Genomic DNA, 22,508 nt, shown 5'->3' with positions numbered 1-22,508 from the left:
TATATGCTACATTATCTCTACCAAAGTTCTAGTTTCCATTTACTACCATACAATTGACTCCCTTTACCCATTTTGCCCACCCCTTCTGCCCCCTTCCTTTCTGGTAACCACCATTTTGATCTCATAATCTGAGTTTGTTGTTTTGTTTGTGGTTTAAGTTACAAATGTACAGCTTCTTACTTCGCCAGTGTTTATAGTACATTGTGAATCCTCTCTTGAATATCTAGTTTCCATCCACCCTCAAACAATTGACCACCTTACTCCTTTTAATTTTTTTAAATATTTATTTATGCATACAAGAACCTTACTCCTTTTACATGCCCCCTCTTCACCTCCTTTTTCCCCTAGTAACTCCCCCTCTTTTGATGCTAAGAGTTTTTGTTTGTCTTGCTTCTTCCACATATAAGTGAATCATAGGGTATTTGTCTTTCTCCTTTTATTTCATTTAGCATAATCCCCTCAATATCTTCCTATGTTGTCACAAATGGCAAAAAATACTGTCTTTTTTTAACAGCCAAGTAGTATTCCTTTGTGTGTATATATATACACCACACCTTTATTCACTCATCTGTTGGGCCATTAGGTTGTTCCTATGTCATGGCTATTGTGAAAAATGTAGCACTCTGAACATAGGGGAACATATATTCTTTGAGTAAATACCCAAGTATAGCTGGGTCATAGGGTATGTCTTATTTTTCTGAGAAATCACCATACTGTGTTTCATAGTGACTGCACCAATTTACTTCTCATCAGCAGTATATAAAGGGTTCTTTTTTCCCTACATCCTCACCAACACTTGCTGTTTCTTGACTTTTAGATAACAGCTATTCTAACAGGTAATGAGATGGGTTTTTTTTATTTGCATTTCCCTAGTGATAAGTGATGATAAACATCTTTTCATATGTTGCTTGGCAATCTGTATGCTGACCCTGTGCCCATTTTTTAATAGTGATGATTTTTTGTTGTTGAATTGTATGGGTTGATTATATATTTTGGATAGTAATCCCTTGTTGGATATATGATTTGCAAGTATCTTCTCCCATCCAGTAGGTTGTCTTTTTGTTTTGGTAATGATTTCCTTCCCTGAGTAAAACTTTCAGTTTGATGTAGACCCATTTGTTTATTTTTGCTTTTGTTTCCCTGGCCCTTTGAGAGGACGCCACAAAGACAGCCAGTGCTGTAGAGATTATTTTGCCTGTGTTTTCTTACATGTATTTTATAGTTTATGTTCTTATAGCCAAGTCTTTTATTCCGCATTGTCTGAATTAATCCTGAATATTTAAGTCTGAGTTAATTTTTGTGTATGGTATAAGACAGTGGTCAAGTTTCATTTTTTTGCATATAGTTGTCTACTTTTCCCAAAACGATTTTATTGAAGAGGTGTTCTTGTCTATATTTTAAGTTGCCTAGTACTTTTAAGGAGAAAAGATAAGCAAGGAATTGGGATATATGAAGTGTCGGGTAGCCAGAGAAAAACCTCACCGGAATGGTAATTTGTGTAAACAACTCATGGAGATGAGAGAGCTAACTGTGTGGATTTCTGGTGTAGATTATAGTGAATGTAGAATATGGAACTTTGAGTTGACCAGTGTGACTTTAGCAAAGTAAGTGATGGGAAATGGAGTCAGAGGGCTGTAAGGTGTAGATCATTTGAACCACAAGGAATTTGACTTTTTACATGTGAGTGAAGTGGGAAGCCACTGAAGGTTTTTAGCAGAGAAGTGAAAAGATCTGATTGGTGTTTTTAGCAAGACTACTCGTGTGTAACCTAGACTGAAAAATGACAAGGGCAGGATCAGGTAATTAGTAATACAGATAAGAGGTGATGACAATGGGTTATATGAATGATGCCAGTGAGGTTGTTGAGAGTGGTTATATTATTCATATATGTTGACTCGATAGCCGCATAGGATTTGGTAATAGATTAAATGTGAGTTTGAAATAAAGGGAGAGGTAAGAATTGACACTGAGGTTTTAGCTAGAACAACTGAGAGAGTAGGTTGAATGACTCTTTTAAATGACTGTATTAAATCTATGTATTATATCATATGTCCACATACAGACAGTTTTTTACATGAAAACTTGGGTGGGGGGAAAGAGAGAAGCAACAATAACAAAAAAAACCAAAAATGTTATATGTGTTAAATTATGCCTTAATGAGCATATGTTCAAGAGTAAACTTGAAGTGGAAACTTATAAATCTTAAGCTTTCTGCAAATCTCTAGAACTGAATGAAGCACTGACTGAGAATTTATAATTCCATTATTGTGGAATTTAGATTGTTTTCAGTTTTTGCTATTACAAATAAGGGGACTTATTTCTGTAAGACAGATTTCTAGCAATATGACTGTTAGACCATGAAGCTTTGCCAATTAAAAAATTTGGTAGATAATGGCAGCCACTTTTTAAAAAATGTTTTAAAGCAAATTTCATGCCCAGTAACACTGTATGGGACGGCTCATTTGCCTCATTTATGTGCATATAAAATCATTTTCAATATTTGAACATTTATAGAACTTAGGAAATTACCTAGGTTTTTGGCCCATTTTTTTTTGTTCTTTTTTACTCTTAATTTAGTTACTTTTTATATGTCATTATTTAATACTTTATTATTATTTACAAATACTGTCTTTAAAAGTTTGTGTAAGTCAGCTTGTCTTACGGTTCTGAGTTTCAGCATGCTTGCAAAGATGCTATAGAAGTAATCTTGTATTTTCTTTAGCACTTCCATAATATTACTTTATAGGTTTAGATTTATAGATCTAGATTTGGGTACAGTCAGTGTATTTTGGATATCATGACTTAGATTCAGGGCCGAATTGTATTTCATATATTTTTAGCTATGGTATGAAATACCTAATTTTTAATTTTTCTGCTTGTAAAGTAATTCTCTCCACCACTTAAGCGATCCTTCCCTCACTAATTTAAAATGCCACCTTTTTATATATTACATTCTTACACACTTTAAAAAGTCAAGTTTACTGAAATGTAATTTACATCCAGTGAAGTGCACCATTTTTTAAGTGTATCAGTTGATGTATTTTGACAAGTTTATATGCTGTAACTGCTTCCTCAGTCAGATGTAGAACATCTGAATTACCCTCCAGAAATTCCCTCCTGTCCTGTTGTAGTTATTCCTCCCTCTTGGCTCCAGGCAACCACTGATCTTATTTGTTTTGGTGCTTCTAGAATTGCATGTAAATGGAATCATATTGTATGTACTTTTCTTTGTTTGCTTTTGTTCACTAGCGTGTGTTTGAAATTCCTTTAATTTGTGTTTATGGCTTTTCTCTTATAATTATACTTTATGTGACTATACCACAGTTTGTTTTTCCTCTTTTTTTTTTTTTGGGTACACATTTAGATTGTTTCTAGTTGTAGGCTCTTTTGAATAATGGACTTCATTGCAGGTGTGTCTGTGTGAACATGTTTTCATTTCTCTAGGGTGTAAATGCCTTAAGCTGGAATTACTGGATCACATGGTAAGTTTATGTTTAAATTTATAAGGAACTGCCAAGCTATTTTCCAAATGGTTTTACCAGTTTTCATTCTTACTGGCAGTGTGTGAGAGTTTGAATTCTTCTAAATCTTTGTCAGCATTTGCTACTCTCAAATTGCAGGCATTCTGATGGGTGTGTAATGGTATCCCATTGCAGTTTTTTTCTTTAACTGTAGTGGGGTATACATATCAAAATTTACAATTCTAACCATTTTTAAGCATACATGTCAGTGGTATAAAGTACACTTAAATTAGAAACATCACCATTTTCTATCTGGAACTCTTTCATCATCCCAAACTGAAACTCTTACACCCATTAAACAATGACATCACATTGTCTTCCTCTCCCTCCATTCCCTGGAAGCTACTATTCTACTTTCTATCTATTCTAGGCACTCATATAAAGTGGAGTAGTATGATATTTGTCCTTTTGTTTCTGGCTTATTCACTTAGTCTACTGTTCTCAGGGTTCTTCCATGTTATAGCATGTATCAAATTTTCAGTCCTTTATTAAGCTAAGTAACTTCTATTATGTTTTATTTTGTTCATTTGTAGATATTTGGTTGTTTATACCATTTGGCTATTGTGAATATGCGCATTGGTCTACAAATATTCGGTCAAGTCCTGATTTCAGTCCTTTTGAGTATATACGTAGGAATGAGGTTGCTGGATCATATGGTAATCATATTACGTGTAATTTTTTTGAGGAACCACCATATCATTTTCCTCTGTGGCTGTACCATATATACACCCCAGCTCTTGTACCAGGGTTCCAGCTTCTCCACATCCTTTCATTCTTTTTTTAATAATTACTGTATTAATGGATATAGAGTATCATTGTGGTTTTAATTAAATTCATGTTAATTTCCCTGCTGATTAATGATGTTGAGAAGTTTCCTTGGGTTTATGAGCCTCATTTTGTATATGTTTTGTGAGTATCTGTTCAGACATTTTGCATATTGTTTTTCCAGGATACAGGTTCTTTTTTAGCTAGATATATTCATTTCTTCTGTATCTTTGCTAATTTTCTGGTTACATATTTTATTAACTACCAGGAGGGGAATGTTGAAATCTTTGCTGTCTTTTCAGTTCTATCCATTTTTGCTTCATGTATTTTGAAACTCTCTTCAGGTGCATTCATATTTTGGATTGCTCAGATTCCTTGATGAATATCGAATGAAATGTCTCTGTTGATCTCTAGTAATGTTCTTTGTCCTAAAGTCTATTTTGTGTGGTATTAATATAGCCACTTTTCCCTTCTTGTGATGCGTGTTGATGTGTATGTATAGTGTACCTTTTGCTATCACCTTACTTTCAACTCATCTGTTATTTTTGTCTTTTTTTTTAGATAGCATATCGTTGCATCTTACTATTAAATTTTTAATTTTTTTTTTTACTGACGTATCATTGCATTATAACAAGTTTCAGGTATTCATCATCGAGAATCACCATGCATATGATTACGTTAAGTTCATCACTAAACACCCATCTTTCTCCTTCCCCAGAACGTTGTCCCCTTTCTCTTGTTTCCCACCCACCTTCCCGCTCCCCTTCTGGTATCCACTAGTTGGTCTTATAGTCAAGAAGTCTTCTGTAGTTCATTTTTGTTTTTTCTGTATACCACATGAGTGAAATCATACGGTGTTTCTTTCACTGTCTGCCTTATTTCACTCAGCATAATTCTCTCTCGACCATCTTTGTGGTTGCAAATGACAGGATTTCATCTTTATTTTTTATGTAGTTGAAAAGTACTCCTTTGTGTATGTATACTACATCTTTATCCAGTTGTCAGTTGATGGGCATTTAGGTGGTTTCCAGTTCTTGGCTGCTATAAATAGGGCTCTAATAAGCATAGGTGTGTGTAGACTTCTTTGAATTAGTGTCTTTATATTTTTTAGATTATTATCTGGAAATGGTTTAATTGGATCTTAAGGAATTTCCATTTTAATGTTTAATTGTTCTGTAACTACTTTTCATAATAGCTGCACCAGTTTGCATTCCCACCAATAATTGTATAAGCCATCCTGTTTTCTGACTATTTTTTTTTTTGCCATGTCTGCTTTTTTTGTTTGTTTGTTTGTTTATATATTTATTTATACATACATACATACAAGCACTGGGTACAGTCAGAAGCATGGGAGGGTGAGAGAATTCACCAGAGCCAGAGCGGGGAGCAGAGCAGGCAGAAGGACCGAAGTACACTGCTGAGGGGAGCAGCGGGCAGCAGGAGAGGTCTGCGCGCCATGTGGGACCCTCCTCCGGTGGCCGGGGAGCAGCCAGGGATCGAACTGGCGCTGCAGAGGCTGTGCGCAGCTTCGCAACCCAGCGCTCAACCGCTGCGCCACTGGGGAGGCCCTGCCATGTCTGATTTTTAATTTGAAATTTCAGTCCATTTACTTTTATTGTAATATCAGAATGGTAGGTTTTAAGACTACCAAGTTACTTGTTTTATATTTGTCCTATCTATATTCCTTATTTTTTTCCATCTTTCTTTTGGGTTAATTGAATCTTTTTTACAAATTTATTTTCTCTATTACTTCATACCTCTTCCTTTTTTTCCCCCCAGTGGTTGTGTTAGGATATGCAACATGTGCCTTATCTCAGCCTACTTTCAAAAGTAATACACCTCTTAGAGTACAATATAAGAATTTTAGAACCGTATAAATTAATTTATTCTGCCTCATCTTTTTTTTGCTACTATAATATTACATTTTACTTACATGTTACACATTTCACAGTAGAATTTGCAAGTATTTCTTTAAATGGTCTGTTTTGTAAATAAATTTTAAAACCAAAAGCAACCTTCTTTAATGTGCTCCTGTTTACTGTTTCCACTTATTTTTGTGTAGATGTGTTGACTCTTTTGCATGGACCCATGTTTCTCCCTATTGTTATTTTCCTTCTACTTGAAGAATTTTAAAATTTGTAAAGTGTAGGTTTGCTGACCAAAAATACTTTCAGCTTTTATTTGTATGAATGCCTTCATTTTACTCTTTAACATTATATTGGGAAAATTTTCAAACTTACAGGAATGTGAAATAATTGTAGAATGTGTTTCCATAATTAACATTTGCTATATTTACTCTTAATTCTTTTGTCCATCTATTAATTAGTCTTATTTTTAGATGACTTCCAAAGCAAGTAGCAATTGTTAGTATACCTTTCCCCCTTTTCCTTAACTTCAGCATATACATTGTCAATTAAAACTTAGTAATTTAGTAGTATTAACTGAATTTAATATATTTTTCCATTTATTGCTAGGAAATGAATCACCCCACACTTGGTGCCTTAAATACCAGCAGTCATTTATTTTTGCTTTTGTATCTGTACTTTGCACAGAGATTGACAGGTATAGCTTATTTTGGGCTTCAGCCTCTCATCTGGAATGGCTTGATGACTGGGGTTTCTTGATGACTAGAGACTGGAATCATCTGAAGGCTTGCTCTCACATCTGGACTTGGTGGTGTCTGTCAGAACTTCAGCTGGAGGTCTGGTCTGGAACATTTATGTGTTGCCTTTTTAGGTGGTTGCTTGTCGTCTTTGTGTGACTGGCTTCCTTGCCAGATGGTGGCTAGATTCCAAGAGTGAGATCTCCAGAGAGCAAGACAGAAGTACGTGTCATTTTTATGATGGCATCAAAAGTCACATAGCACTTATTTCTACTCTGTGGTCTTCCTTGAAAGAGCCACAATGAAGGAGAAGGGAAATTAGTGATCCCACCACCTGATGGGAAAATGCCAGATCTGTGAGAAGGGCAATATTGTGGTGGCCGTATTTAGAAAATATAATCTACCACATAAAACCATTCTCTGAATTTTGACAAATGCGTACACCTTTGCAGCACAAAGTCCTATCAAGTTAGAGTCTGTTTGCTTCCTTAGGTCCCCACATCATAGCCCAAAATCAACCATTTTTCTGATTGCTTTCATCATATATTGGTTTAGTTCACTGTAGAACTTCATACATACAGTATCATGGTGCTTATTTGTACAGTGAAATCTCACTTAACATCATTGATTCTTGGAAATTTTGACTAAGCAAAATGAAGTATAATGAAACCAATTTTATCATAGTGTAATTAACATAAACAAGGGTTCAGTTCCTGTGGCATATTTCTGTTTACAGAAACCTCCAAACGTCTAAATAAAGACCCAAAACACTTGTAATATTGAACAGTAACTGTCTTTATTCTATACATTTTCCAGCTACTGACTCTAGTTTAGGGTTGTGGATCACCAAGGCCCATCGTGGCGGCTCAGGGATAAGTTAGAAACCAATCTTGGACAGGATGCCATTTCCATTGCAGGCCGCACTCACACACACACACACACACACACACACACACACACTCCAGCTGGGACAGTGTAGACACACAAACCTCACTGCACATTTTTGGGACGTGGAGGAATCAGAGTACCCAGAGAAAGCACAGGCAGACACAGAAGAAAGTGCAAACCACACAGAAGTGGTCCCAGCCAGGAATTGATTTTTTTTTTTCTTGTCAGCATAGAATGAAACCATGTTGAACAACAGTATTCAATGATCTTCTATATAAGGTTTCTTTTACTCAGCATGTTTTTGATATTCATCTATGTTACTGCATGTATCAGTAGTTTGTAACTTTATTTTTCTGTTAAGGGACTGCTAGACTTTTCAGTTCTTAGCTGAAAGAATAAAATGACAATGAGCAGTTTTATGAACGTCTTTGTGTGCACATACTTGGCTTCTTTTCTCCTGGGTAAATACCTGGGAATGTGATTATTTATTGGATTATAAGATAATTAACTATGTTGCCAGATATTTCCCCCAAATTGGTTGGTTGGTTTTATATTGCTGCTAGCAATAGGTGAGAGTTCTAGTTACTTTACGTCCTTGCTAACATTTAATGCTGTCGACATATCTATTCCGGTAGATAATGTTGTAATTTTCCTTCAAAATTGAAAACTTTACTTCATATATCATTCTAGGTGGACATGTTTTTCTTTCAGCTTTTGTTGCTGATGAGAAGTCTGTGGTTTCTTATCTTTCTTCCCTGGTACTCAATATTGAGTTTCTTTGTGATTGTCCTGCTTAGGATTTGTGGACTTTTTTTCTTCAAATCTGTTTTTTTTTTTTTTTTTTTCAAATTTGGAGACGTGTCAGCCTTTTTTCACATGCACATTTTAAAATGACCTGTCTCCGACCTACACTGTCTCTTTTCTCTGGATTCCAGTTACATCAGGTCATTTTACATTGTCTTCAGGTCATTACCAGGTTCTGTGCTTCATTAATGCCTGTCTTCTATTTCACTGTCCTTCCCTGCACTGTCAAATAATTTCAGTTACTGTATTTCTAAAGTTCCATTTTATTTGTTGTTATTTTCCCTTCATGTGTTCCTTTGAATTCTTGAGCATATTTATTTTTTCATTTTTTTTTAAAGATTTATTTATGATTACAAGAACTGGGATACAGGCCAGAGGCATGGGAGGTGAGAGGACCCACCAGAGACAGAGTGGGGAACAGAACAGGCAGATAGACTGAGGTACACTGCTGAGGGGAGCAGCAGGCGAGCCAGGAGAGGTCTGCTGCGCCATGTGGGTAGCTCCCTGGCCAGGGATTGAACTGGAGCTGCAGAGGCTGTGGACAGCTTCACAGCACTGCGCTCAACCCCTTGCGCCACCAAGGAGGCCCTCCTTGAGCATATTTATAATAGTTATTTGAAAGTCCTTGTGTACTCATTCTATTAATTCTTTCCTTCAAGGTCTATTGATTGGTTTTTCTGTTGATTATGGGTTGTTTTCCTGTTTGCATATATAATGATTTCTTACTGGATGCTGGACATTGTAATAATCTTTTGTTAAGTGACAAGATTTTTTGTCTTTTAAGTTGTTAAACTTTTGTTTTGGCAGTCAGTTAAGTAACTCTCTGGTCAGCTTGAATCTTCAGGCTTTATTAGGGTGGGTCTAAGTGTTTAGGAAAACTTTAAGGCTAGTCACTACTACTAAGCATGCGTGCCCCTTCTCAGTTCTCTACTAAATGCCCCAGTGTCTGTGTATTCTCTTCACTCTGTTGGAAGGAATTTAGGAACCTACCTGTCTTACATGCACACTGGGAGTATTCAACCCACAGCTCCTCTTTCCCTAGCTTCATGGAATCTTTCACCTGATGTACTGCTTAGTATACAGCAGCCAACACAAAGGACTGCCACAGTGCAGTTCTCTGGAACCTTTTCTCTGCATGGCTTCTCTTCTTTCTGCTACTGTCTTAGAAATTCTTCCTACTTGAGACTCCTCAGTTCTGACCTCTTGCATCTCACCTCAGTGACACTACTGTCCTCTGACTTGGTTTCACCTTCATTGACTGAGGTTGGAAAGTGCCTCCAAGCAGAAATAGAGCACTAAGCATAGATGTTCACTTCATTTCTGTCTGTTCCCTTATGGATCACAGTCCTTAGTTCTCTGTCACCTAATGTGCCTGAAATAGCTGTTTCATGTATGTTGTCAGTTTTTCTTTTTTTTTTTTTACTTTATTTATTTTTAAAGATTTATTTAATCATTCATACAAGCACTGGGTACAGTCAGAAGTGTGGGAGGGTGCGAGAATTCACCGGAGCCACAGCGAGGAACTGAACAGGCAGACTGACGAAATACATTGCTGAAGGGGGTAGCGGGCGCGGCAAGAGAGGTCTGAACGCCATGTGGGACTCTCACCGGTGGCTGGGGATCGAACCGACGCTGCAGAGGCTGCAGGCAGCCTCTCAGCCCAGCACTCAACTGCTGTGCCACCAGGGAGGCCCAGTTTTTCTTAGTTTTGACTGGAAACAATGGACATATACTTTGGCTCTTCTTCTGGACTTTCTGTTCCACTTATCCGATTATCTAATGCCCATATCTTACTCGTTTTTTTAAAAATAAACTTTTTCCCCCCATGTTAGATTCAGCTGTACTCTTGTCTGAACGAAAAATATATGGATTCTTTTAAAAACCAAAACGAAATGGCAAAGTGATATATACAGTGAATACAATTTTATGACATACTTAAATAAGATTTACTTTTAAAAAAAATTTTAATGGTATTTTCTATTTACTTCTATATATATATATATATTACATTATTATTCATTTTTGTACGATTTGCTTTCTCCTATCAGTTGTAGTCCCTATAAAATTCCCACCACCAAGTTACCCATGAACTATCACCATAGTCTCTTGCTCTTCCTGCCCCTGCTTTAATCCCTTTCCCTCCCCCTCCCCTGCGGAATGTCTCTGATTTATATATACTTGCCTGGGAGTTTTGTCTTTTTTTTTCCCCCTGATCCCTTGTTTGGTTTGCCTCTATTCCTCTTATAAATGAAACTATCCGATATTTTTCTTTTTCCTTCTGACTTAAAAAATAGACTTTTGACTGAAATATAATATGGAAGAGCACACTTATAAATGTGCATGTAACTCATTTAACTTCACACTCTAAGCATAGATGTTTAGCTGGCATTCAGATCAGGAAACATCAGTAGATCCTTTGAAGCCCCTTGTGGTCTCTCTGCCACTACCTGTCATCCCCCAAGAGTAACCACTATCTTCACTTCTAATAGCATAGATTAGATTGGCCTGATTTTATATCTTATGTAATTAAATCAATCATACTTAGGTGTGTATGGCTTCTGTCACTTAACATAGTGGAGATGCATCCACATTGTTGGTTGTCGTAGTTGGTTACTTTTAATAGTTGCTATGTAATAATCTGTTTTAGTAATATACCAGAATTTTGTTTTTTCTCTTGATGGACATTTTAAACATTTTTGGTTTGGAGCCACTAATATTGCTACTGTAAACATTGTGAACATAGGTACAGTAGTCCCCCCTTATCCTCAGAGGATATGTTCCAAGAACCCCCAGGTGATGTTTGAAACCACAGATGCTAATGAAGCCTGTATATATATATTGTTTCTTCCTATATACATCTGTGATAAAGTTTTGTCTATAAATTAGGCACAGTTAGGTTAACATCTACAATAATAAAATACTATAATGAAATTTAAGTGAATGTGGTCTTATTATTTCAAAATATCTTAATATATGTAATATTTTCAGAAATAAAGTAAGATTAAAGGCCATGGGATTTAGCATATATAAGAAAGATGGCTTTTATAAGAGACATTTTAGTGGGTAGATGCTTTGTATGTTAGCAACTGGCAGGTCTTTTTGGCAACTGAAGGAGTAAGGAAATGGCATTCCAGAGAGTTAATGGAGTCTAGGGAATTGTATTGAGAGTACTACATGAAAGCAGTATTTAAAATTTTTAGTCCAACTGAAGAATGTACTAGAATGAGGAGAGCCTGAAGATAGGAGGAGGAGAACAATCTGTGGTCAGTTGTAAAATCTATAAATAGACAAAACTTAAATGAGTTATAAAAAGTATCTCTGCCCATACCTTGACATGGTACAAAAGAGAGCAGAAAGTGGCATGGGGATACAGTTTTTTAAAAGATGATAGAAAAGGTAGTCTGTGAAATTTTGACCTAGGTTTAGAAGGAGGTAAAGGAAATAGGCTATTGGAAAGGTGACGAATGTACCGAATATAGTAATATAAATGTGTGTACTTGTGTGTGTAGAGAGAGTTGGCAGGTGGATTATTTTAAGAAATGAAAATGTTGCAGGGAGATGAATATAGATTAATATGGAAATTTCTTGTTCTTGATCTCATTTCTTATTTGTAGATTATTAGATTGAGCCCTCTGTTAGATAAAAATAAAATAAAGGCAATAGAATGATATCAGAGTGCACCAAACAGTCCTGGTGCTTACAGTTTCTGTCCTTCACCGTGTATCCTTACAGATTTGGTATTTCCTTTATGATTATGGATTCCTAATCTTCTGACATAAGGCTTCTCAAATTGAGGTCTGCGTATCATCTGAAATGTATGTTAAAAAATACAGATTTAGACACCCCCACTTTATATACTGAACCACAGTATCTGGAGGTAGAGATCAAGTATATGCATACTTTTTTTAGATTCCATAGGTGATAATATTATAAAATAGAGTTTGAGAATCAGTCTTCTGAGGTCTTAAAACAAGGTTGAGTTTTTTTTTTTTTAAAAAAAGATTTATTTATACAAGAGCTGGGGTACAGTCAGAGGTGCAGGAGGGTGAGAGAATTCACCAAAGACAGAGCGGGGAGCAGAACAGGCAGATGGACCAAAGACACTGCTGAGGGGAGCAGTGTGGGTGAGACAGGAGAGATCTGCCACGCCATGTGGGAATCTCCCTGGCCGGGGCTGGGAATCGAACCTGCGCTGCAGAGGCACCAGACAGCCTCACAGCACTGCGCTCAACCTGCTGCGCCACCAGGGAGGCCCAAGTTTTAAGTTCTAAAAGAACATGTATATGGTAGTGAATTTACTTTCTGCCATCGACTGTAGTACATTCCTTAGCCTTTGTGATTTGATTTCTTCATATATAATAAAAGGAAATGGATTAAAAGACTTCAGTTCCTGGTCCGCTAAGAAAAACTCTGATTCTCTACAAATGAGTTAAAGAATTTATACATTACTTGGGTGCATACTCTAAGGTTCAGAATTTGCTTTTGATAGGAGTAACATTTTGAAAGATATATTAAATATTTGCTGTAGGAAATAATTGCTGCCATATAACGAGGCCCCATTGTGTACCATGCAGCAGTATCTACATACTCATAAATTTCTCTTAGTATAACAGCTCAACACTCGAGACTCGGAGGACAAAAGGGCCTATTCAAGACTTAAGCAGGTAGTGGACATCTGCCCATAATCGTAACTAACATACATTCTATTGATAGATGCTCAGTGCATAGAGTTTAACTAAAAGCTAAATTGCTATAGTTTCCTGAAGGAATTAGAGGCCTGTAGTGAAAACAATTTTCATACATTTTTAGCCCATTTAAAGGGAGGAAAGACTAAAAAAAAGGCAAGCACTGAGTTTTGTGGATGAAAATAGGAAAACATTTTCCCATTTTTGTGGGAATTTTGTGGCACTCAGGCCACAGGACCTGCTTAACCACACTTCCACACACCCTGGCAGCAGTAGGGTCATTTGTCTCAACATGTTTTTGATATCTATAAATTTTCAGAAAAATGAATTTGCTTTTACACTAAATTTTAGGAAAAAAGTTTTCTTTGAAAGTGCATTCAGTGGTTTATGTAAAAAGAATTGAGTGAGGTGTTTTATATTTTAGGTTAAAAATCTGTAAGAGCCTGATTTTAGAATTCACCAGCTCCTCAGAAGTTTGGCGAAATATGGTATGTTTCTGTTTTATTTTTTGGGTTGCATGTGTATCTTAATATCATAGTTAGAATGATGGCAAATCTGTAGAGCAAATTGGGGGGAGCTGCCTTTTTTTTTAGTGTTGTGCCTGGTGCCAAATAGATATGGAAGCAGGTAGATTGTTTGAGGGGCCCAAGTGGGTTACCAAAAGAATTTAGAGGAGGTTAGTGTGCTGTGAGAAGTAAGATAATATACAAAAGAAGATTGAAAGTATAGGTTTGGCTATTAGGCTGTGAGTTAATAATGGCTTTCCTTCGTTAAGCTCTCACTTTGTGCCAGGCACTGATGTGAGCAATTTACAAGTTAGCTTGTTCATCCTCATGACAGTCCTCTGGAATAGATACTACTGTTACCTTAGTTCTACCCATGAGGAAACTGAGGTTCAGGGAGGTTAGGTAACCTGCCCAAACTTCCTATCTAGTAAGTGACCTAACAGGGATTTAATCCATACTAGCTCCAGAACCTGTTTGTGTTCTATTTGAGCGCATAAAAGAAAAAGTCTAGAAGAGAGGACTTGGTAATTTTCCAAATACATGTAGCTCTTTAGTGAATTAACTCACCTCAGTCAGTTATAAAGTATTTTAACTTTTTCAATTTTATGTTTACAGGTTGGAATGTTAAATTTGTTTGGGTCTTCTAAATCTACATACATATTAGTTTTATGAGAACCTGAGAGGGACCTGTATTGTGACCACATTTTGTTGAATTTTGGGACATTGTTGCCTCCTTTCCATGTAACCTCAGGAATGTTCTAGGTTCTTATTAGGAGACATGTTGCTATGTTAGGTAATTTGGGAAATTGAATTCTTCCCATTTATTGGCACTCCCTAAAGTTACTTACGTATACTTAGGCCAGCCCTCACTCTTGAAGCCCAAGTTCATGAACTGCAGAGGTATGAACTCAGACTTTGGTATTTCAGCCCTTATGTTGGGATTCTCAGATATCTTGCTATTTTATGTTAGTTTCTGCTTGGATCTATACCGTTAACCTAATTTGGCTGTTGTGACTTGGAAGGTGTTAACTATCAGGGACCTTTTTTCCCCCTCCCTCCTAATTTTCTCATCTTTCCTTATTTCCCTTTTCAGATCTGTCCTGGATAAACAGTGTAGTAGGGACATGGCAGGGGAATAACTACAGTTAACCCTAGAACAGCACAGGTTTGAATAGGGTTCCACTTCATGTAGACTGCCCTTTTTAGCTATGAGTTCTGGCATTCATGAGCACAATGAATTGTGGATGCTGAACACGTGTTTTAGGAGAGTGGAATATTAATGTTTTCAACTAGTGGAGGCTGGGATCCCTAAGTTCCATCCCTAAGGTCAAAAGTAGTTGCACAAAATGAGGTTTGACCAGTGCCAATCAGGAAAGGTCACCTAAGGTCAGGTAAGGGAGTCCAAAGATACTAGGTTGAGGGAGGAAGAGTGTCTTCATTCTCTCTCATGAAATTTGATCTTGGTGGATTTATGACTGAGAAGCACGGAACATGTTTTCATGAAGTACCCCAGAAGTTTTGGATAATATTAGGTTATCCTATTTAAATGTAGAACAAGTAGGATTGGACCTGGGCTTTGGGGGATGTGTGTGTATGTGTGTATGTATAAAACCCATTAAGTACATGGTTACCTTTAAATATTATGGCTATTACTCATATCTAAAGTACTGCTATACCTATAGGGATCTCAGTCCCATATACTAAATTGCAACTCATTTATGTGTATTTTTGCCACGGAGCTCTGCGTAGCAAAACTGAACCAAATCAAATCAATAAAACCAAGCCCCTGGATAGGAAATTAGTAGATCTGGATTTTAGTCCTAGCTTCAACACTAATTCTGAAATCTTGGGCAAGTCAGTTAATCACTCTAAAGCTCCTTAATTTTCTTTTTAAATTCTTAAATAGTATCTGCCTTGATGAGGTAGAATGAAAGTGGTCATGAGACTGAAACAAGATACTGTTGATAAAAGTGCTTTGTAAACTGTAACACTCCATAAAACTACAAGAGATTATTACATTTTCTCAGAGAGATCATTTAAGGAAATAAAGTGCTGGAAAATAGTCCTTACAGGCATTTCTGTAATTACTCTTCTGATGAATGTTGCATTGACACCTAATTCAAGCTTTGAAGATTATTTTTTGAACAGTGAATTGGGTTTATATATTAAAGTGTTCTAACTAAAGATTTGTTTAATTTATTAGAGTTATTAAACCTACGCTCAGACCAAGTTAGCAGCTAGACTGGTGTGACAACCTGTTTTAAATCAGTGACTCAAAGCTGTGATCACCCTGATGTCACCGAATGGCCACAGCTTGTAAAAGGTAATTTTGAATGTTATTTTACAGCCTTTAAAAGGCTGTTGTTGTAAAGTAAAATACGTGCTGTGAAAAATGAAGAAAATGTGTAGTTGGCATGAATACTGCTAAGAATAGTGGACCTAAGAGTTAACCTACTTCTCCAATTAATCTTCTTCCTAAAATATTTCATACTTTATTCCCCACACTTATCTGTATATATAAACAGGAAAGTATTTCTCAAAAATTTCAAGATTTAAATAAACATTTTGTCATGAACATTATAAAGATACGAAAACATTATTAATAAGAATTTTAAAGTGTTCCTTTTATGTAGTGAGAGTTTTAAGTAAACACTTCTCAAACGTATTTACAATTTTAATAAAAGAAATATACATTTTCCCCTAGAAAATTACTTGCAGGTAAGGGGTGGCTTGCAGGCTGGCGAAGCTGCATCAGGTGGTTCTGGAAGTGAGCCTCCATTTGCATTTTCTAGCTCATGCTGATTAGTGAGTTCAGATGAGTGGGTATTTTGTGATCACATTTTCTGTGATCCAAATAAAGGCCTAAAATTGAGACTTCCAAGATTTTTTTAAAGTTTTCGGTATGTTACTTGCTTATTGTTTTAGTTTTAGATTGATTTCTGATTTGTTACTCTGACAAATTCTTTAATTATTTTAAGTTGATATTTTTTCCCTTTGATTATATGTCCTAAATTTGGTAAAATTTCGTGCATCTACTAGATTCTTACTCCCAAATAACTTGGCAGTAAAGAGACTCTTTAGAGGCCAAAGTGTTAAGCTTGGAAACTTGTTAGGTATTAAACATATCAGTCTTGAGAGTTTGAATGCAAACTTTAGGACTTTCTTGTTAAATTATATAGAATATTATAAAAATACTGTGAGCAAAATGATCAGAAATTTACCTATACGTGTACTATATTCAAAGCAAGAAAAGAGTTTCTGCTAGTCATACATATAATCACTTTTCTTGTGATTAGCAAGCAGTTTCCTTTTTGAATAAAAAATAACCTGTGTTAACCATGTTTAAATGACCCACGGTAGATCTATTTTATGTAAATAATCCTTCTATCCTTTCTTACTCTTTTGTCCTTCTTTTAGACTGAATTGGTTTAAATTACTTGGTTTGACTTACAAGGTGTTTTTATTAGCTCACTTTAATGTATAATCTATTCAGTAATAATTAGTATGTTAATAATTGCCTGGTGACATTTTGATACTATTTCATATTATTTTGTTTAGGAAACAAATTGAGAAGGTTGACTGTAGTTATTACCATTTGATGTATTTAACCTCTATCCCATTTCAGAATCCAAAACTTTAGCAGTTTTATGTCAGGCTTCTGTGATTGAGATTTGTTCTCCTTCTTGCTTATATTTTACCTTTTTGTGATAGTATTTTTATTTTCCTGTCATTTTGTCCTCATTTTCCCCCTTTTTTCTCTTCTCCTATTAATTTTGAAAGTTTTGCTCCCTACGTGTTTGAAAGTCTAATCTGCCTCTCTTCCCTTAGTGCCAGCGGGTTTAATTTTTGTTTTGCAAGCCTGCTCTGCCTCCTTACAGTATGACATCTGATGCTGGAGGGTCGCACTTTCAAAAATGAGTCAGCTGGTACATGGGGTTCTCATCAGTTTTTAGCTCTTCTGTCTGAGAGATACAAGTTTGGAAGCAATCTTGGGGTACTTACCCGCAAGGCTGGTGGAGACCAGGTGTGTCACAAAGGTGATTTGCTTGCTCCCTGGGGGAGAGGGTGGAGTGAAAATTTTGCATTTGTATCACTGCCAAGTCACTGCCACCTCCAGTATGCCCCAGTTTTTAATTCTAATAAAATTTTCTGCAAAATTAAAAATGTAAATACATTGTAAAGAAGATCTTACAAATATTTGAAATGTTGGAAACTTTTTCCTCCCCTCTCACCCCCTCCCCCATTTTTGTCCTAGGACTCTGAATGATCTCTTGTGAGGGGTAAATTTGAAAATCTAATGTATTGTAGAAATGAGTTTTTTTTTTAAGCTAAGAAACATGGAAACATTTATTTTGCTGGTAGCTCTGATTTTTTTCTTTTGGTAAAGTTGTTCAAAGTTTAATCAGTGATAAATTCACACACATCAATTCCTTGTAATGTCATTTGGGCATTTAGATTTTGACCTCTACAAAATATTTTACCTATTTTGAGAATTTGAAGGTGTTAGACTTTAGTATTATATTGATTCACTTTAATATATGTTGATTGGTACTAAAAGTGAAGTGGATAATAGGAATTAATTTTTTTGAAAAAAACATGGGATGGATAAGCAACTTTATGTCCTCAAATGAAAATAAAAGACTTCTTAGTGCCTTAGAATTTTGAATATTTCCACACAAGATAGTAGCAATATATTAGAAGGCAATAGGAAAAAAACTGGCAATTATTTGAGACTGAATTCACTTAATAATTAATCATGGCAAAATTTTAATACTGCAGTATGGTGCATTGTTGACTGGTAGTATAACTTGCCAATATTTTTTCAGGAAAGTTAATTTGTTGAACCAAGATAATCATGATCAAAATGGAAATCTGACTATAGTGTCTCAGAAGTCACTAAGGATATTAGATTTAAATTTGAGTTATCTAAAGCAGAGATTACCAAACTTTCACTTAAATAGTTTAGGCTTTGTGGATCATATCGTCTTTGTCACAGTTTCTCAACTCTGTTCTTATAGTGTGAGAGAAGCCACAGACAGTATGTAAACAAACGAGTATGGCTGTGTTGCAGTAAAACTTTATAAAACCTAGTGGCTGACCCAGGCCTTAGTTTGTTGTCTGAGGCAATAGTTTGCTGACTCCTGATCTGATGTGAATACCTTTGATACTGTGGATAATACCTGTAGAAAGTTTTGTAGTGTTATGTTTTTATTATAAATGTTTGACTTTGTGAATAATTATGATTTATTACACTGGTCTGTATGTTGGTATCTAAATATGATATTTATAATTCCATTTTTAAAAATGCAAAAAAAAATGCAGTTTTTTATTAGTCCAGCCTTTGCAGTCAATGTGTGTTGTATAGCAATGTGATCTGATCCCTTTTTTTCACGTTGAAATCTTCAATTATTTTAAAATTGTTAATGATTAAATTTTGTTTTCTCATTTGTCTTCCAAAATAACATGTCTTCCCCTTTTTGGAATATCGGGTATTTTGTTTAACTTTCCTCAATTGCATTTTTCAGATCACCAGGAGAACCTCAGTCTGACGACATTGAAGCTAGCCGAATGTAAGTGTAAACTTGATTGAGGCTGTGGTATCTTTTCTTATTTTTGCAACCACCTTAACCCATTTTGCTCACCCTCCACCCCTTGCCTCTGGCAACCACCAGTCTATTCTCTGCATCAGTGAGATCAGCTTGGTTTGTGTGTTTGTCTTTTAGATTCCATATGTAATCATATAGTATCTGCTTATCTGACTTCATTTGGCATAAGCCCCGCAAGGTTCACTCATGTTGTCACAGACAGACTGTCTCCGTATCTTGGCTGTTGTAAAGAATGCTGCACTGAACATAAGAGTGCATATATCTTTTCAAATTAGTGTTTTCATTTTCTTTGGATAAATACCCAGAAGTATAATTGCTGGATCATCCCATAGTCTATTTTTGATTTTTTTGAGTAACATCCATACTGTTTTTCCATAGTGACTACACCATTTTGCATTCCCATCAACAATGCATAAGGGTTTCCTTTTCTCGACCTCATTGCCAGTACTCACTATTTTTTGTCTTTTGATAATAACCATTCTAACAGTTAGGAGGTGATAATCTCGTGGTTTTGTCTTGCATTTTCTGCATGATTAATGATGTTGAGCATCTTTCATGTACCTATTGGCCATTTGTGTCTTCTTGGGAAAATGGATTTTTGTGATTGGATTGCTTTTTTGCTGTTGAGTTGTGTGAGTTCTTTACATATTTGGGATAGTAACTAACAGATACATGATTTACAAATATTTTCTCCCATTCAATAGGTTGCCTTTTCATTTTGTTGATAATTTCCTTTGCTGTGCGGAACCTTTTTAATTTGATGTAGTTGCAGTTTATTTTTGTTTTGGAGTCAGATCCAAAAAATCATTTCTAAGACCTGTGCCAAGGAGCTTATCATCTATGTCTTCTAGGAATTTTATGGTTTCAGATCTTATGGTCAAATCTTTAATCTATTTTGAGTAAATCTTTGTGTGTATATAAGTGGTCCAGTTTCATTCTTTTGCAAGTGGCTCTCCAATTTATCTGTCAACATTTATCGAAGAGACTGTCCTTTCCCCATTGTATATTCTGGCTCCTTTGTTGTAAGTTAAAACTGATTGTATATAGATTTATTTTTGTACTCTATTCTGTTTTGATTTGTGGTGCCTTTTTTTAAATTTTTATTTTATTTATTTATTTATTTTTTTTGTGGGACCCTTGCCGGTGGCCGGGGATCAAACTGCAGGCAGTCTCACAACCCAGCGCTCAGCCTCTGCGCCACGAGGGGAGGCGATTTGTGGTGCCTTTTTAAGTTGCCTGAGACTGTTTTAAATGGATCACAGTTTGGCAAATAATTCCCAGTAAAAAGAGAGTAGTGCTTTAAAAAAATAATTTGGGAGATAGGTATGTCTACTATTTACCCTACCAGATAAATACCTCTAAACCTTGGTTACAAGTCATTAGATTTCCACTGCCAGATAAATAATTGCATGCTCCTATGTTCTTATTTTTTTTCTTACGTAGCAATTGTGGGAAAATATGATAGGGAAAGTGTTGATTTTAACAATCATTTATTGTCCACTTTGTATATGTTATCAGGTGCTGTGTTGTGGGTACAAAGATACATAATAATTTGTTCCCAAGCTACAAAAATTTACAGTCTACTCAATGTGAAAAACACAGAAGGAAATCCTTTTAATCATTATGATAGAAGGGTACCTAGGATGCAACAAGAACATTAAAGAGAACCATGATACTCAGCGGTACAATAGGAACCCAATGCAGATGGTGGGGAAATAGGGGTCACCAGGGAAGTCTAAGTTAAATCTTGAAATACTGCTGGGAATTAGGTAGCTACCTGTATGCATTGTTAGGGTTGTTCTAGGCAGACACCAGGCAGCATAGTGAATGTAAGGAGCACCAGGAAGCTGAGAATTTGTAGATTATAAGTAAATGCAGGGTTAAAAAGGAATGGGGCAGCTCATGTTATTTGCAGGATCGTGGCCTATCTCTTATAGGTAATTGGGTGTTGGTTGCTAAGTTTGGGGTAGTAACCTTAGCAGATGTATATTTTGAGTAATTTTGGCAGTAGGGAAACAGGATTGAAGAGAAGCGTGTGGTGGTGACCAGAGCTTCTGTAGTTCAGTCAGTGAGAGCCTTACCAAAAGCAATGGTGTAATAGGGATTCAAGACAAAGTTTTCTGGATTTAACAAAAATATTGAGAAAGTGAAATAGTAAGGATTAAATGTATTTAAGAAGCTTAAAACAGAAGAGATGTAATTATCGAATCAAGGTTTTAGAGGTAGTGTTGAAATAAAGAACATGGATGTAGGGATTGTTCTTGAATATGTGTGATGTTAAATGTGTATATAGTTAAAAATGGGGAAGCCAGTGTCATTTGCACTTCAGCTATCAGTTTTCTCAACAACTTATTTTAGGTCCCCTAAACCTCTGTTTCTATCTGTGGGGTAAAAATAGGTCCTTCCTGGAAAAAGTTGGGAAATGCAGACTTAAAGAGCAGTTTTCTTTAAAAATAGTAGAAAGCCTTTAAAATGCTGATGTACATTGTGTATTTCTAGGAAGGGACTGTAATATTTCTCATATCTGTGTGACTGTGTAACCTTTCCAATTTTTTTTGTATGGCAAAACACACGTAACAAAATGTGCCAGCCATCTTTACCATTTTTAATTTTTAGTAGTATATAACATGGGGTGCATGAGTTCCTAGTTTAACTCCATCGTAATTTGAGAGTACAATTGTATGATTCCTGTTCTTTTAGATTTGTTAAGGTGTGCTTTATCACCCAGCGAATGTGGTGGCCTGTCTTGGTGAATGTTCCGTGTAATCTTGAGAAGAATGTGCAGTCTTTTCCTAATGAATGAAGTAGTTCATAGATGCTGATTAAATCCAGTTGATTAATGCAGCTGTTGAGTTCAAATGTGTCCTAACTCATTTTCTAACTGATTTTGTGCCTCCTTGATCTGTCCTTTTCTGATTAATGGGGTTTTGAAGTCTCCAACTATGATAGTGGATTAATCTGTTTTCCTGTAGTTCTATCAGTTTTTGCTTCCCATAATTTGACTCTCTTTGTTAGGTGCATACATACTAAGGATGGTTAAGTCTTGGAGAATTGACGCATTTGTATTTCTATACAAAGCACTTCTTTCTTCCTGATATCTTATCTTGCATTAAAGTCTACTCTTCTGAAAG

At 35.9% G+C, this 22,508-nt stretch overlaps 1 protein-coding gene across 5 annotated transcripts in view; it reads left to right on the top strand.

Moving 5' to 3' along the window:
• The window catches only part of UBE3A (ubiquitin protein ligase E3A), a 66,736-nt gene that overhangs the window by 12,832 nt on the left and 31,396 nt on the right, over positions 1 to 22,508 (top strand). The window contains exons 2-5 of one of the 5 annotated variants that reach the window (XM_037510117.2): positions 13,690 to 13,753; positions 15,975 to 16,094; positions 17,630 to 17,795; positions 19,297 to 19,341. In XM_037510117.2, the coding sequence (XP_037366014.1) occupies positions 19,340 to 19,341 (2 nt within the window). In that variant the 5' untranslated portion in view covers positions 13,690 to 13,753; positions 15,975 to 16,094; positions 17,630 to 17,795; positions 19,297 to 19,339. The other 4 variants (XM_037510113.2, XM_037510116.2, XM_037510115.2 and 1 more) reach the window with 4 other exon arrangements.

Source organism: Talpa occidentalis, unplaced genomic scaffold (assembly GCF_014898055.3).
Source record: "Talpa occidentalis isolate TD23 unplaced genomic scaffold, MPIMG_talOcc4v2.1 talOcc4.14, whole genome shotgun sequence".
In the NCBI taxonomy this organism is placed as follows: Eukaryota; Metazoa; Chordata; class Mammalia; order Eulipotyphla; family Talpidae; genus Talpa; species Talpa occidentalis.
This window is presented reverse-complemented; position numbering and strand designations above follow the sequence as displayed.